Source organism: Typopeltis vanoorti, chromosome 1, assembly GCF_054136105.1.
Source record: "Typopeltis vanoorti isolate ZY-2024b chromosome 1, IOZ_Tvanoo_1.0, whole genome shotgun sequence".
Taxonomy (NCBI): domain Eukaryota; kingdom Metazoa; phylum Arthropoda; class Arachnida; order Uropygi; family Thelyphonidae; genus Typopeltis; species Typopeltis vanoorti.
The window spans coordinates 72,223,494-72,238,512 of record NC_143549.1 but is presented as its reverse complement, the minus strand read 5'-3'; the positions used below and the strand labels follow the sequence as shown (position 1 = coordinate 72,238,512).

At 37.6% G+C, this 15,019-nt stretch overlaps 1 protein-coding gene across 4 annotated transcripts in view; it reads left to right on the top strand.

Moving 5' to 3' along the window:
* The window catches only part of LOC150110083 (contactin-like), a 690,381-nt gene that overhangs the window by 615,966 nt on the left and 59,396 nt on the right, over positions 1-15,019 (top strand). For all 4 annotated transcript variants that reach the window (XM_090391236.1, XM_090391210.1, XM_090391218.1 and 1 more), the window contains exon 25: positions 12,944-13,059. In XM_090391236.1, coding sequence (XP_090247362.1) covers positions 12,944-13,059 — 116 coding nt within the window. The remainder of the gene's footprint in view (positions 1-12,943; positions 13,060-15,019) is intronic.

Here is a 15,019-nt window from a genome sequence, read left to right as displayed (position 1 = left end):
AGCATTTTTCAGCAAGATAAGAAGGGAAAGCTTGGTGGTGGAGTACTGCTTATGATAACTGACGACTTATGTCCTCTAAGAATGGAGGCTTGGAATGCAGTGACACTAATGATTTTGAAAGCATATGGTGTGAGGTAGAGATAGGCAAGACGGGATATTTAGTGAGGTGTTGCTACAAACCAAGGAGCACAGAGGGTCGGGATCAGGAGGTGTTTAGACAGTTGAGCTTGGCAAGTGCAAGAAGAATGATTGTTATGGGATATTTTAACTACAGCAATATAAATTGGGGAGAGGAAGATGCATGTATCAATAAGGGAATGGAATTTCTAGAATTCTTGAAGGACAAATGTCTTAGGCAACATGTAACAGAGGGAACAAGAGGTTCAAGAGTTTTGGATTTGGTTATAGCATCAGAAGAGTTGATAATAACTGAGATGACATCTCTGCCACCAGTTGGAGAGAGAGAATGACCATGTGGTTTTGACTTGGAAGATGAGAGGACATGAAGGGGTGTTGGGGAAACGGGAACATGTGTGGAATTGTGGGGCTGGTGATTATGCTGGTCTTGGGCGTTGGCTAGGGAAAGTTTCATGGAGGGAGGAATTGGAAGGCTGGGATATCATTAGTGCTTGGGAAATTGTGAGGAAATATTTGTTGGCAGAAATGGTGGGATGTGTTCCACGGGTGAAGAAGAGGATACAATTTGGTGTAAAGTGGATGATGGGCAATGTTAAACGGGAACAGCATGTGAAAAAGAGGTCATGGAAGAGATGTGGGGAATATGAGAAGAGATTGACCCTAAGATCCAAAGAAAATCCGGGGTAATTTTTTAGCTGTGTTGCCAGTGGGAGGAGAATGGTTGGGGAGGAGTGGCATTTTGTGATGGAAATGGGAGTGGAGTGACTGATGCAGAGGTCATTTCATCCTGGAGGAGTGGATTTTAATACTAGAGGTATAGGACAGGTTTGGGGTTTAGAGGTGCAGGAGGAGAGCGTGTTCCAAATACTGAGTACTCTGGATGTCAGTGTGGCTGTGGGACTGGATGGTGTTTCCACTGGTTTTGAGAGGGTGTGCTGGGGAACCAACAGCTTCTTTAGCCTGGCTTTTTGGTGGGGGGGGGAATGGGGGGAAGGTGGGATGGTGCCATTGCATAAGGACAGTAGCAGACTGGCAGTGTCTAATTGTGGGCCAGTGTCATCGGTGGTTGTTGGGATCTTGGAGAAATTGGTTGGGGACTGTATACAACATTGGGCAGATGAGAGTAATGTTATCTGTGAAAGTCAACATGGATTTGTGAGGGGGGGGGTGCCCTTGTTTTAGTAATATGCTAGCCCTTTTATAATAAAGTTACAGGGGCAGTGGATAAGGGAGTGGCTTTTGCTGCTGCCATTTTCTTGGCTTTAGCAAAGGCATTTGACAGGGTGCCACATGATGGGTTGATATTTAGGTTGCAGTGCATGGGTTTGGATGTAGGTTTCATTGGCTGGATTCAGGATTGGCTCCAATGGGTATCGGAGAGTTGTGTGTGGTGGTGGTGGCGGTTTCGGGGAGGTAGGGGATTGTGGGTGGGTCCTGCGGGAGCTCAGTGCTGGGCCTGTATTCTTTGACCTTTATATCAATGACATTGTCAGTGAATTGCAGGGTTTGCAGATGAAGTGAAGCTAGGAAGGGTTATTAGTAATAGTGCAAATGAGGTAGTCTTGTAGGAGAATTTGAATGGGCTGGACAGATGGGCAGATGAGTGGTGTGTCAGTTTAATGCAGCAGAATGTAAGGTCTTGAGGTTTGGGACACATCGATGGGATGCTGCATATTCTATTGGAGGAACTCGGCTGAAGGGGGGGGGGGGACAATAGATCTGGGGTTGATGATTGGTGGAGACCTGAAATTCAGGGACATGTTGTGGGAGTGGTGAGAGTGGCACGGAGGATTGCTGCAATAATGAGAAAGACGCTGACCTGCAGAGATAAAAGAGTTGTCATTCCGTTGTGTAGGACTCTGATCAGACCACACTTGGACTATTGTTCATAGTTTGGTCCCCAGGATTTGAAGAGGATAAATTAACTGTGGAAAGGGTACAAAAGCAGATTGTAGTCCTGAAATCAGTTTCAGGACTGTGCATTGTTGATTGTGAGGATCGGCTGAGGGAATGTGGACTGCAAGAGTTTGATGGATAGAAGAAGGAGAGGTGATATGATTGAGACTTTTAAACTGTTGAGAGGTGGTTACATGGTTGACACTGGAGAGTTCTTTTGCTTGGTTGAACGGCAGGAAGGAGTGATGACGGGGGGGGGGCATCCCTGGAGGTTATGAAAGGAAACTGTGTGCAAGAGGGTGAAGAGTGGTTTCTTTGCATGGAGGGTGGTTGAACTGTGGGGGTGCATTGCCTGATAGAGTGGTGAGAGCGAGAATGGCCAATGAGTTTAAGGAGTGGTATGACAGACTTTGTGTTTCCTAGGAAGGACCTCCCACAATGAGTCTTTTGACTCCTTGGAGGCCTTAATAGTAATAATAATAATAATAATAATAATATCATGTATAATAATAAAGAAATAGTTCAAGATACCTCAGTACTAAATCAAGTAATAACTGGAAGTGACCACTAACTGGTAAGAGTCAAAATTAAAATAAACCCTAAATTTGAAAGAATAAAATGGCCAAACAACAAAAAATCAAGAAGTTTTGATTTAAAACTTATTGAAAACAAGAAAAAAGATTATGAAGAAATACTTAATCGAAAACTAGACTTAATAAACATATTTGAAAAAGACATAAATAAAATGAGCAAAAACTTAACAGAATCAATAATCTCAACAGCTGGCAAATTCAAAAGCAACAAGCATAGAGACCAAAAACTTTCAGAGGAAACCTTACAACTACTAAAAAAAGAGGCAAAATATGAAACAAGACAAAAACTTATCTTCTAAATGGAATATGCAGTACTCTACAAAACAATAAGGAAAAAAAAGATGAGAAATTAAATAAAATCTTATAACACTATAAAAATAAAAAAATCAATTGAAAACAATAAAAATATGAAAATACTAAGAAAAGATTTATCAGTTGGTAATAGTCAAATAACTGCAATGAAAGATAGGAATGCAACCACAATAAGGAATCAAGAAGACTAGAATAATTTTATAAAGAAATTTGTAGTGATCATTCAATAGCTAAATTAAATAAAAATAACATTTCCCATCAAATATGAAATTCATCCCACCATTCACTACAGATGAAATAAAACAAGCATTAAAACAAATGGAAAATGGAAAATGCTCTGGTGAAGAGCTAATACATGCAGAATTAATTAAATATGGAGGAAACAACATAATTTACCATGTCACAAACTTACTAAATTTATATCTAGAAGAAGGAAGGAAAGCAGGATTCCTTAAAGACTATCACACAATTAATCATATTCATGCAGTAAAACAAATAATAGAAATATCAGAAGAAAAAAAAACAGTTGCCTCTTTGTTTAGCATTTATTGATTATGAAAAAGCATTTGACTCCATCAAAACCAATATAATAATCAAGGCACTTCAGAATCAAAAAGTTCCTGGAGAATATACAGACCTCCTTCAGGAAATACATTGCACTGCAACAATCCAACTTCATACAAGTAGCAATAGAATACCAGTTGAAAAAGGTGTCCAACAAGGAGACTCTATCACCATATCTTCATAGCAGTCCTTCAAGAGATATTTAATAATATAAACTGGACAAACTTTGATATAAAAATCAATAACAAAAACTTAATACACCTAAGATATCATAATTTTTGCAAACACTCCAGAAGACTTTAATATAATGAAAGCAGAAAGGTTGGTCTAAAAATAAACAGAGAAAAACCTAAAATCGTGTTTAATAATTTTGTAGCACCAAAAAAACATAATAATAGAAAACTATTTCTTAGAAAGAGTCTCTTCATACACATTTTATAGGTCATTTCATTGATCTAAACAGTGGACTCCAAAAGGAAATAAAAAGAAGAGCTCAACTTGCCTGGAGTGCATTTGGAAAATTGAAAAGTATCTTTCAAAACAAGGATGCCCCACTCTGTTTAAAAAGGAAGACATATAACCAGTGTATTCTTCTAGTCACCACATTTAATTGTGAAACTTGGTCTCTGACAGAAGCACTGACAAATAAACTAGCAACAACTCAAAGAAAAATGGAAAGGCTGATGCTAGGCATCACATTAAAAAATAAGAAACTAAACAGCTGGATAAGAAGCCAAACGTGTATCACAGACACACAAGCAACTAAAATGAAAATGGGTCGGACATCTCTCCAGAAGTGAAGATGAGTGATGGACCAACCATACTAACAAAGTGGACCAAAAGAAGGGAAACAAAGTCGAGGACATCCTAAAAGGAGATGGGAATGATGAACTATCAAAATTTGTTGGAAGAAATAGGTCAACCATAGCCAAAAACAGAGAAAGATGGAAAGAGCTGGATGAGGCCTTTGTCCAGCAGTGAACTGAAAATTATTATTATTATCATATCAGGCAACTTCAAGGAGTCTTTAGACTTATCGAGAGAGGCCTTAAACATCATGTCAAGCACTAGTCAGCATTCCCACAGTATCTACTTTGCTTTGAATTCATTCACAGCCATGGCACTCACAACAGACTCTGATAGCTTATTACACTCATTCACTACTCTCCAAGTAAAAAACCTAGTTCTAACACCCTTGCTAACTACATGCTTGCTCAGTTTCCATGGATGGCCTCTAGTTCTCCCACCACCAAACCTGTTCTGAAAAATTTCCTCTGAATTAATCTTGTAAACCTCTTCAGTAATTTGAATGTCTCATTCATATCACCTCCTTTTATGCTTATCCAATTTCTACAACCCACAGATCTTTAACCTGTTCTCATAAGGTTCATTCCATAGACCAGATACCATCTTGGTCACTCACCTCTGGATCCTCTCTACCTCCTCCCCATCAAGAAGAAGGCGCCTAGATCTGGGCACTGTAGTCAAGATGGGGGTCTTATCAACACTCAATAAAGAGGAACAAAAACCTGCTTGTCTCTGCTCGTCAAAGTATTCTTCAGTAACCAATGATCTGATGAACTGATTTAGCCACTTTTGATATGTGCCTCCTAAACTTCAACTCCCTATCTACCAACAGTCCCAAATCCCTGGCTTCATCAACTTCCTGGAGTGCAGTTCCACCAATGTGGTATACTGCTGCTAATCGTTTCACCTCAAAATGCATAACCTTACACTTTGCTACATTAAACTGATATCCATTCTCCTAAGCCCTGTCTGTCAGTCCATCCAAATCATCCTGCAAAATTTTGACATCATGTGTATTCACTATTGCTCTTCCCAACTTTGCATCATCAGTAAATAAATGAACAGTTCCTCTCATATCATTTCCTATGTCATTAGTGAACAAATTAAATAGTGATAGTCCAAGAACAGAACCCTGTGGCACACCACTAGTCAGGCCTTTTTTTGGACTCTACTCCTGAATAAACTACTCTCTGATATCTCTCCGTCAACCACTCTCCTATCCATCTGACCAACCCTATATCCATCCCCATGTGCTGCAGTTTACTGACTAGAATTCCATGTGGTATTCTGTCAGAATGAAGAATTTATGGAGATTCGATACTAAAAGGTATACTTAATGAGAAAAGTGACAAGAGCATGTATCCCAGGTGAGAAGATCAAGGATGCTAGTGAAACTCTTAGTTGGAAAAAGGAAGAAGTGAAAGAGATGATTGTTATGGCAGGAACAAATAATTTGAATGGGAAGAAATGTGCAATGAGAGAGGATATGAAAGAGTTGTTGACAGAAGCAAAAATGAAGTGTATGGAAGTAAACATTGTGAGCCTACTGCCTAGGCATTATAGGATGGAGATGAGAAGGATGATGATTGCTAATGAATAAATGAGGATTGTGGGGAAGGAATGGTCTGCAGTTTATAGATGTATGGCGTGAACTTGATGGACAATAGGACTTTTCTATATGGCTTATGGACTATATTTGAATGGCTTTGGAGTTATATGTTTAGAGAAAGAGTTGTTTATTGAGAGTTTGGGAGGACAAAACCAGGGAAACTAGAGATAGCGGGGAATGTGGGGGTTGAAATCAAGCATTTGTCTGGTCACTCATAAATAAATGAGTGTGTGCACAGAAATGATTATGCATTGCTGTATGCAATTTCACAGGTCTTCAGATTCAAGTGGGTTGGTAATGATATTACATAAAGGTTATTGTGGGTCCATATGGATGTTGATATGCATGTAGATGATTTCCAGCAGTATCACAAATAAGGAACAGGGGCTTTTTATTAGTCAGCTCAACTTGAACAAAAATTATAGACATCAATGAGACCTGAATAACAAAAAATCATAGTTACAGGGATAGAATGTAAGGAACATTGTATTATGAGATAGGACAGAGGAAATAGCAAAGGAGGTGAGATATTGCTGATGAAAGCTGAAATAGCTGAAGAACTACAAACAACAAGAGTAGAAATTAAAGAAAATTTTAAGTCTGGGAGAGATGGTTCATTTGATACTGTCTGGTGTGAGATAGTGGTTAACAGGACAAAATATATTGTTGGTTGCTGTTATAGATCTGGGGATTACATGAAGATGTAGATGCCATGCTTCAATATATTAACACAATGAATGCAGGCCGAACAATTATTATTAGTGAGTACTTCAGCTATGAGGACATAGATTGGAGGAAGGAAAGGAGGCATGACAAGATGGAAATCGAATTTATTCATTTGCTAAGGGATAATTATCTGAAACAGCATCCTATAGAGTGGATTAGGGTTTGAGATTGCTGGATCTGGTAACACCATCAGAAGACATGTTCATAACCACGGTAGACACCCAGCCCTCCAAATGGGGGAGAGATGCTTTGTGTTGACTATAAAGTTGATAATTATGACAGACTTCAGAAGCATTTTGGAGCATTGCCACTGCTACAAGGAAAGAATGTTAGTAGTGCATAGGAAGTGGTTAGGAATGGTTAGCAGTATCAGACTGCATACCCAAGGTTTAGTCGGATAAACCAAATGAAGATAAAGCAAGAGCTGGGAAAAAAAAAACAAAAGACTGCAGAGAGTTTGGGATATAAAAAAAAAAAAAAAAAAGGTGATTAGCAGTACAAAGTGGAAGCAAGAAAGGTGAGCAGTATGTTAAGAAAGGCCAAATCAGATTATAAGAGAAAATTAGATAAGCAGCCAAAATAAATTCAAAAGAGTTTTTTCATTATGTAGATAGTAAGAGGACAAATTACTATAGTTGGATGACTTTAAACAATGCTCATGGCAGAAAGGTGACAAGAGACAAAAGAAATAGTTGAGTTGCTGAGTGATTATTTTGCAAAGGCATATCATCCAGGTGGATATTTTACAGTTGTTGACTTTTATTTGTATATCAATGATATAGGGAAATATTTAAGGGAGGGGAGCAGGAGAATATTTAGTTTTTTATTGATGATGCAAAACTTGTGAGGGCAATAATTAATAAAGGTGATGTAGGCTAACCCATGACGATTTAACTAAATCCCTTTTAAATCCATTATTTAAATTAAGGGGATATTAAATCCCACATTGTTTTAAAACCGAATAAGAAACTCAAAGATTGGAATCAGAGAGTTTCTTGCCGACATAGTAAACTATAAAGTATCGGCAACCACTAGCTTGAGCTAATGCAAGTGACCCTAGTACGTAGTACAATACCAGACAACTCATAGCAAAGGTGGTGAAGTTCTGATCGCTATTCTTAGGTATTTCCCATAATGTAAAAACACATTTCCTAGGAAATGTATGCTGTTATTACATTATGGTGGAAGGTCACTACCCAGACCGGTTTCAGCCTTTTTTTTTTTTTTGAGGCTTCATCAGTGAGTAGCTAGACTAATTAATACCAAAGTGTATAGCGAAAAGAACTTAATATACTCTGCTATACGAGTTTCCAAACAGGCGCAACCATTAAGTTACTTAAATATAAAGAGCTATTAAGCTTCATTTCGGTGATATAAACATTATTTAAATTAAGGTGATATTAAATCCCACATTGTTTTAAAACCGAATAAGAAACTCAAAGATTGGAATCAGAGAGTTTCTTGCCAACATAGTAAACTATAAAGCATCGCCGACCACTAGCGTGAACTAATGCAAGTGACCCTAGTACGTAGTACAATACCGGACAACTCGTAGCAAAGGTGGTGAAGTTCTGGGTAGCGACCTTCCACCATAATGTAATAACAGCATACATTTCCTAGAAAATGTGTTTTTACATTATGGGAAACACCTAAGAATAGCGATCAGAACTTCACCACCTTTGCTACGAGTTGTCTGGTATTGTACTATGTACTAGGGTCACTGGCATTAGCTCACGCTAGTGGTCGCCGATACTTTATAATTTACTATGTCGGCAAGAAACTCTCTGATTCCAATCTTTGAGTTTCTTATTTGGTTTTAAAACAATGTGGGATTTAATATCCCCTTAATTTAAATAATGTTTATATCGCCGAAATGAAGCTTAATAGCTCTTTATATTTAAGTAACTTTTTAAATCCTTTTTCCACAATGCCATTGTGGAAAAAGGATAATGATTGTCAATTTAATGTTTCAAAATATAAGTACTTTTCCTTGTCTGTACACTTCAGGTTGATAAGGTTACATATGGTGTATCACATTGATAGTACTGGATTGGGAAATTGATGAGGCTATGGACTTGGGGATAATGGTGTACAGAGTCTGTTGAATGCTCTGTATGAGGATAAAGAGATGCGGGTTACAAAATTTTAGTTGATAGGCAGAAAAGCAGGGACATGATAGAAACTTGGATATTAAAGGGATTTTATCAAATTGATGCAAGGAAAATTTTCAGTATATGACAAATAGTCAGAGAACTAGGTAATCTATAGATGTTTTATAAGACTGTAGTTACTAAGGATGTATGAACTTGACTTTTTACATAGAAAATAAAAAGCACTCAATGATTGGAGTGAATTGTCAGAATTAGTTATAAGTGCTCTGACAGTGAATGAGTTTAAAGAGAAGTATGATAGGTTTATGTATAAAAGTTAGTGTGAGATTCCCACGATGTCTCCAGACTCTATGAAGAGACGATATGATGATGATGATGATGATAATAATATTAGTAGCCATCCAAGAAGAATGAACAAATTGATATTCGAAGACAGAAACTACATAAGGTAAGAATGACTGACACAGCAAAAAAAGGCATGTCAAAAGTCCTAACCAGTGCTAACCTCTAGTTGGTCCAGATGGGTGTTCTGGACAAGCCCATAGGTTAAAGCTGTAAAGATGAGTGCTTCCCAGATTTGTGATTGCTTCATACAACCAATTTTTTTTTTTTTTTAGATTTGGGTAGTTCTTTAATGCTGAGGTGGATTATAGGGGAAAAATCTTTCACATTTAAATTTACTCTTGTGGAGCAAAGTGGTATTTTTCTACCCTATCTTATAGTGGGTGTCCAAGGCATAGTCAGCAAGTTCTGAGTGGCTATAGTGGTGGAACCAGATGCAGTCTCTGTGTGTGGAAATTCTTACATTGGCTGTCCTACTATAGCAGGATAGTTTATAACTGCATAATACTTGGTAGACATCTGGCAGATGTCTACCAAGTATTATGCGGTTATAAACTATCCTGCTATATTATGCAGCTATATTATGCCAGTTATATTATGCAGTTATAAACAGTGACTGGTGTTTGGGAGAACATAACAGATGTCAATTTTTTATATGATCTGTAAGTGGTTATATGGTTGTATCTTTCAAGATTTCTTGCTAGTTTTGGTGAAGTACCTGGAATATATGAGATGGATTTGATGTAGTCTCTCTTCTGGAAGGGATGAGAGGAGTATGGTTTGGGGTATATTTTTGGGATTTCATGGGATTGTAGCTATAGCCACTCCCTAAAAAGGTGTTGTGAATGTAGTAAAGTTTGATGGTGACAGCATTATTATTGGACCTAATCAATTTTGTTGTACAGGATTTTGACTGTAAAACAAGAGTCAGAGACTTGTCTAAAGTTTGTAAGGATAAAGGATAGATCTGTCTTTACAAGTAAACAAAGCTGATAATTCTGAATGCAACTGTGTTTTTTTTTTTTTTTTTTCATTAGTGACTTATGGATATGAAACCTAAAGAAGTATTTTGAGATGTGGTGTTACAGAAGACTATTGAAATCTCATATAACGAAAGGCAGACAAATGAATGGGTTCTGGGAAGGATCAGTAGAACTTTAAGACTCCTAATGGTATTGATAAAAGAAAGCTGAAATACTTTGGACACATTAAAAGGATGGAAGAAAAATATCTCAAAGTAAGAAAAAGTAAAGTTCCTGGAAAAAGAGGAAGTGGTGGTGGACTCTGAATGAGATGGATAAGTGGATGGTGTGTCTGGAGTTAATGCCTCCAGAAAAGCATACAACGGGACCACCTGGTGAGGAGACTGGTATGGCACATCACTAAGTAGCAAAGTGACTATATGGTATCTGATGATGTTCGGTGAATTTCTCAGATGGGTACAGGGTTTTAATAATTCCATTTTAATAATTCCTTCTCTGTTGTGAGCAGAGAGAGATGGTGTGACTATTCGTGAATGTATATGCGTGCGTGCATGTGTGTGTGCGTGTGGATTGTCTATAAACTGAGCATGCCAAGGATCCATCAGATTATCATGTAATCACGGTATCTAGGAAGAGAAGACTATTGTATTTTTCTTTTTCGAAGGTAGAGAACCTTGGATTATAGTTATTAAAATGTGTTAAAAAGGTGTTAAGAGGAATCTCAGAGCTATATGGCCAAATGGAGAACACATCATCTACATAATGAAGCCAAACTTTGGTCTATTTGGGACAGAGAAAGGCTTTTTCTTGAAAGATCTCCATGAAGTAATTCACTGTTGGGGGGGGGGAGACCAGCCACAGTTCCTATACCTGCCATGTGTCTACCAGGTATCATGCAGTTGTAAGCTGTCCTACTATAGCCAAACATATAAGAATTACTAAAGATACTTCTGGTTCCACCACTGCAGTCGCTCTGGACTTAATGAGCATGCCTTGGACACCCATTGTAAGACAGGATATAAAAATGCCAGCTTACTTTACATGAGAGCAAATTTTTAGTAACTACCCAAACATAAACAATTTGTTGTTTGAAACTACCTCAATTCTGAGAAGTACTCATCCTTAGAACTTCAGCTAAACTGCCAACACCATTCCCATCCACTAGACCACACTGTTTACAGTCTTCTCTTCCTAGACTTGCCTTTGTTTATCTGCTTCAGCCATACTTACCTTATGTAGTGCCCATATGCACATATAAATTTGTTCATTGTTCCCTGATGATGGCAGTTTGATTCTTCTGAAATATTAGAAATATTATTATTATTATGGTTCAGGCCTCCATAAAGTTAAAAGACTCATTGTGGGAAGCCCATCCTAGAAAACACAAAGTATCGTTCCACTCCTTCAACTCATAGAGCATTCATGCTCTCACCACTCTATCAGGCAATACATTCCATGTTTCAACCACCCTCCATGCAAAGAAACCACTCCTCATCCTCTTGCTCACAGTTTCTCTTTTGTAACTTCCAGGGATGCCCCTTTTCCTTGCTCCTTCCACCAAGCAAAAGAATTCCCCAGTGTCGACCCTGTAACTACCTCTAAACAATCTCCTAATCATATCACATCTCCTTCTTCTATCCACCAAACTCTGCAGTCCACATTCCCTCACCCTGTCTTCATAACTAACATTGTACAGTCCTGACATCATCTTTGTTATCTGCCTCTGCACCCCTTCCGCAGTTAATTTATCCCCTTCAAATCCTGAGGACCAAATTTGAGAACAATAGACCAAGTTGTGGTCTGATTAAGGCTTTATACAATGGAATGACAATGCTTTTATCTCTGCCGGTCAGCATCCTTCTCAGTATTGCAGCAATCCTCTGGTTTACTTTCACCACCTTTCCAATATGTTCCCTGAATTTCAGGTTTCTATCAATCATCAACCCAGATCCCTTGTCTCCCCTACTTCCTCCAGTATAGTTCCTCCAACAGAGTATGCAGCCTTCCATCGATGTATCCCAAACTTCAAGATGTTACATTTAGCTGTATTAAACTTAAACCCCCATTCATTTGCCCATCTGTCCAGTTTATTCAAAATCCTCTTGCAGGACTACCACATCTCCACTATTACTAATAACACTTCCCAGTTTCACATCATCTTTAAACAACAGAATATCCCCTTGCAATTCTTTGACAATGTCATTGATATAAAAGTCAAGCATTTAAAAGTTTTTTCTAATTAATATCTAGTGTATGTTATAACTTCATTAAGTAATATCATCACAAAGATCGTTAATACCAGAAAAAAAAACATCATCTGAATGATGTGATCCAAAGCCCACAAATTTATGAAGTTCCAGGAAGAATGACTGACTTTATTTCTCAAGTAATAACTTCTGTTTCCAACTCTGCATACAGACAAATTGGCTCTTCAGAACACATGTAATTTACAGACAAAAAATACTAGTTGTGGTAGTGGTGGAGGTGGGCAGTAGATGGCATTGATGGAGATGATTCGTAGTAGAGGTTCGGTGTAGTGGTTGAGACAGTTGTAGGTGTACCCCCCGCGATGAGTCTTCGGACTCCTTGGAGGTGTCATGAATAATAATAATAATAATAAACTCTTTAAGCTCATAACAATGACCTTTTAATTCTTACATATCTAACAATAGTCCCTTATGGTTGTAAGTCACTCTGCCATATTTGCATCTAATAAACAGAATATGATCATATTACACTGATATTAGGGAGAATAATTCAGAAACATTTTATTAAAATGATACTGTTATCACATGTCAACTTATCCTCAGTACCCTAAAGAAACTGTAAATGTTATCACAAAGGATATTAACTCTATTTCAGCTCCCCAGCAGCCTCCAATTGGTGTTACAGTAAAGAAAATTAGTCCTACTAGTGTTTTAGTATCATGGACACATGTTTTGCCATCTGATGAAGAAGAAGAAGTATCTGGTTATAAGGTAAATGTATATATATATTTTTTGTTAAATATTTGTAATTTATTTTTAAATATTCTTTATTATATTCTTATTTGAAATTAGTTAACAAAAGGAATGAATAGTGTAAGGAGAAAGAAAGATGGGGCACAAACAGATTAATTTATAAGCAGGTAGTTGATATGTGTGGAAAGCAGAGAGAGAGAGAGAGAGAGAGAGAGAGAGAGAGAGAGAGAGAGAGAGATGAATGACATTATTATTATTGTTGTTGTTATTATTATTATTGTGGTCCAGGCCTCCATGGAGTCAAAAGACTCATCGTGGGAGGTAGTTTTTAGGAAACACAAAGGTTATCATACCACTCATTGACCGTTCTGCTCTAACCACTCTCGCAGGCAATGCATTCCTCACCCTCTTGCTAACAGCTTCCTTTCATAACTTCCAGGTATGGTCCCTTGTCATTGCTTCTTCCTGCAGTTCCACCAAATGAAAGAACTCTCCAATGTCTGTCTACCCTGCAACTGCCTCTCAACAGTTTAAAAGTCTCAATCATATCACCTCTCCTTCTTCTATTCACCAAACTCTGCAGCCCACACTCCCTCAGTCGATTTTCATAACTGATATTGTGTCCTGAAACCATCTTTGTTATTTGCCTCTGTATCCTTTCCACAGTTAATTTATCCCTTTCAAATCCTGGGGACCAAACCTGAGAACAATAGTCTAAGTGTAGTCTGATCAGAGTCTTATACAATGGAATGATAACTCTTTTATCTCTGCAGGTCAGTGTCCTTCTCAGTATTGCAGTAATCCTCTGGGTTACCTTCACCACCTTTGCAATATGTTCTCTGAATTTCAGTTTTCTATCAATCATCACCCCAGATATCTTGTCTCCCCCTTCCTCCAGTATAGCTCCTCCAATCGAGTATGCATCCTCCCATTGATGGTTCCCAAACTTCAAGACTTCATTTTGCTCCATTAAACTGACATCCCCATTCATTTGCTTATCTGTCTAGTTTATTCAAATCCTCTTGCAAGGTTACCACATCTGCACTGTTACTGATAACCTTGCCCGGCTTCACATCATGAGCAATCATATAATGAAAGAAAAAAAATAAATAAAAAATAAGGTGCTGCAAAATAAAATGTGTGTGTGTGTGTGTGTGTGTGTGTGTGTGTGTGTGTGTGTGTGTGTGTGTGTGTGTGTGTGTGTGTGTGTGTGTGTGTGTGTGTGTGTGTGTGTGTGTGTGTGTGTGTGTGTGTGTGTGTGTGTGTGTGTGTGTGTGTGTGTGTGTGTGTGTGTGTGTGTGTGTGTGTGTGTGTGTGTGTGTGTGTGTGTGTGTGTGTGTAAATCAAACAAGGAAATAAGGTTATCAGGATGACAAAAAAGGAGATATATTATTATTATTATTATTATTATTATTATTATTATTATTATTATGTAACACCTCCAATGACTCATTGCAGATCCAACAGGGTAACACAGAGATAAGAAAATAGGAGTAGTAGTTCAGAAAAATTCTCAGTTTTGTTTTCAAAACTGATAGCTAATGATTCAGTAACATGTATAGTTTCTTTAAAAAGAATTCTTCCTAAAATTATTTTAATTGTTACACTAAGAATACAGCTTTAAATGATGCCTTAGTGTGACCATATATTCAAACTTTATTGCATAGTCAGTGAGAGTCATGACCATCTGATGAGTGACATTACTAAATAATGCTCTCTCAGTCACACATGAAAATAAACGAATTAATTAATAAATTCTTCCCACTGTTTATGAAAATTATATTTCTTTTGATTTTTAGATGATTTTGCTTTATCATTCATTTGCATATAATATTTTTGGTCTGCTAAGTGAGCTGAATAAGGAAATAAATTGTTGTTTCAACATATACATAAACAGGACAATAATAAAATATGAAAAGATGTGTATGTATGCAGGAAAGAAATGGGATGACCAGGGATCAAGAGGAAAAAGATGGAA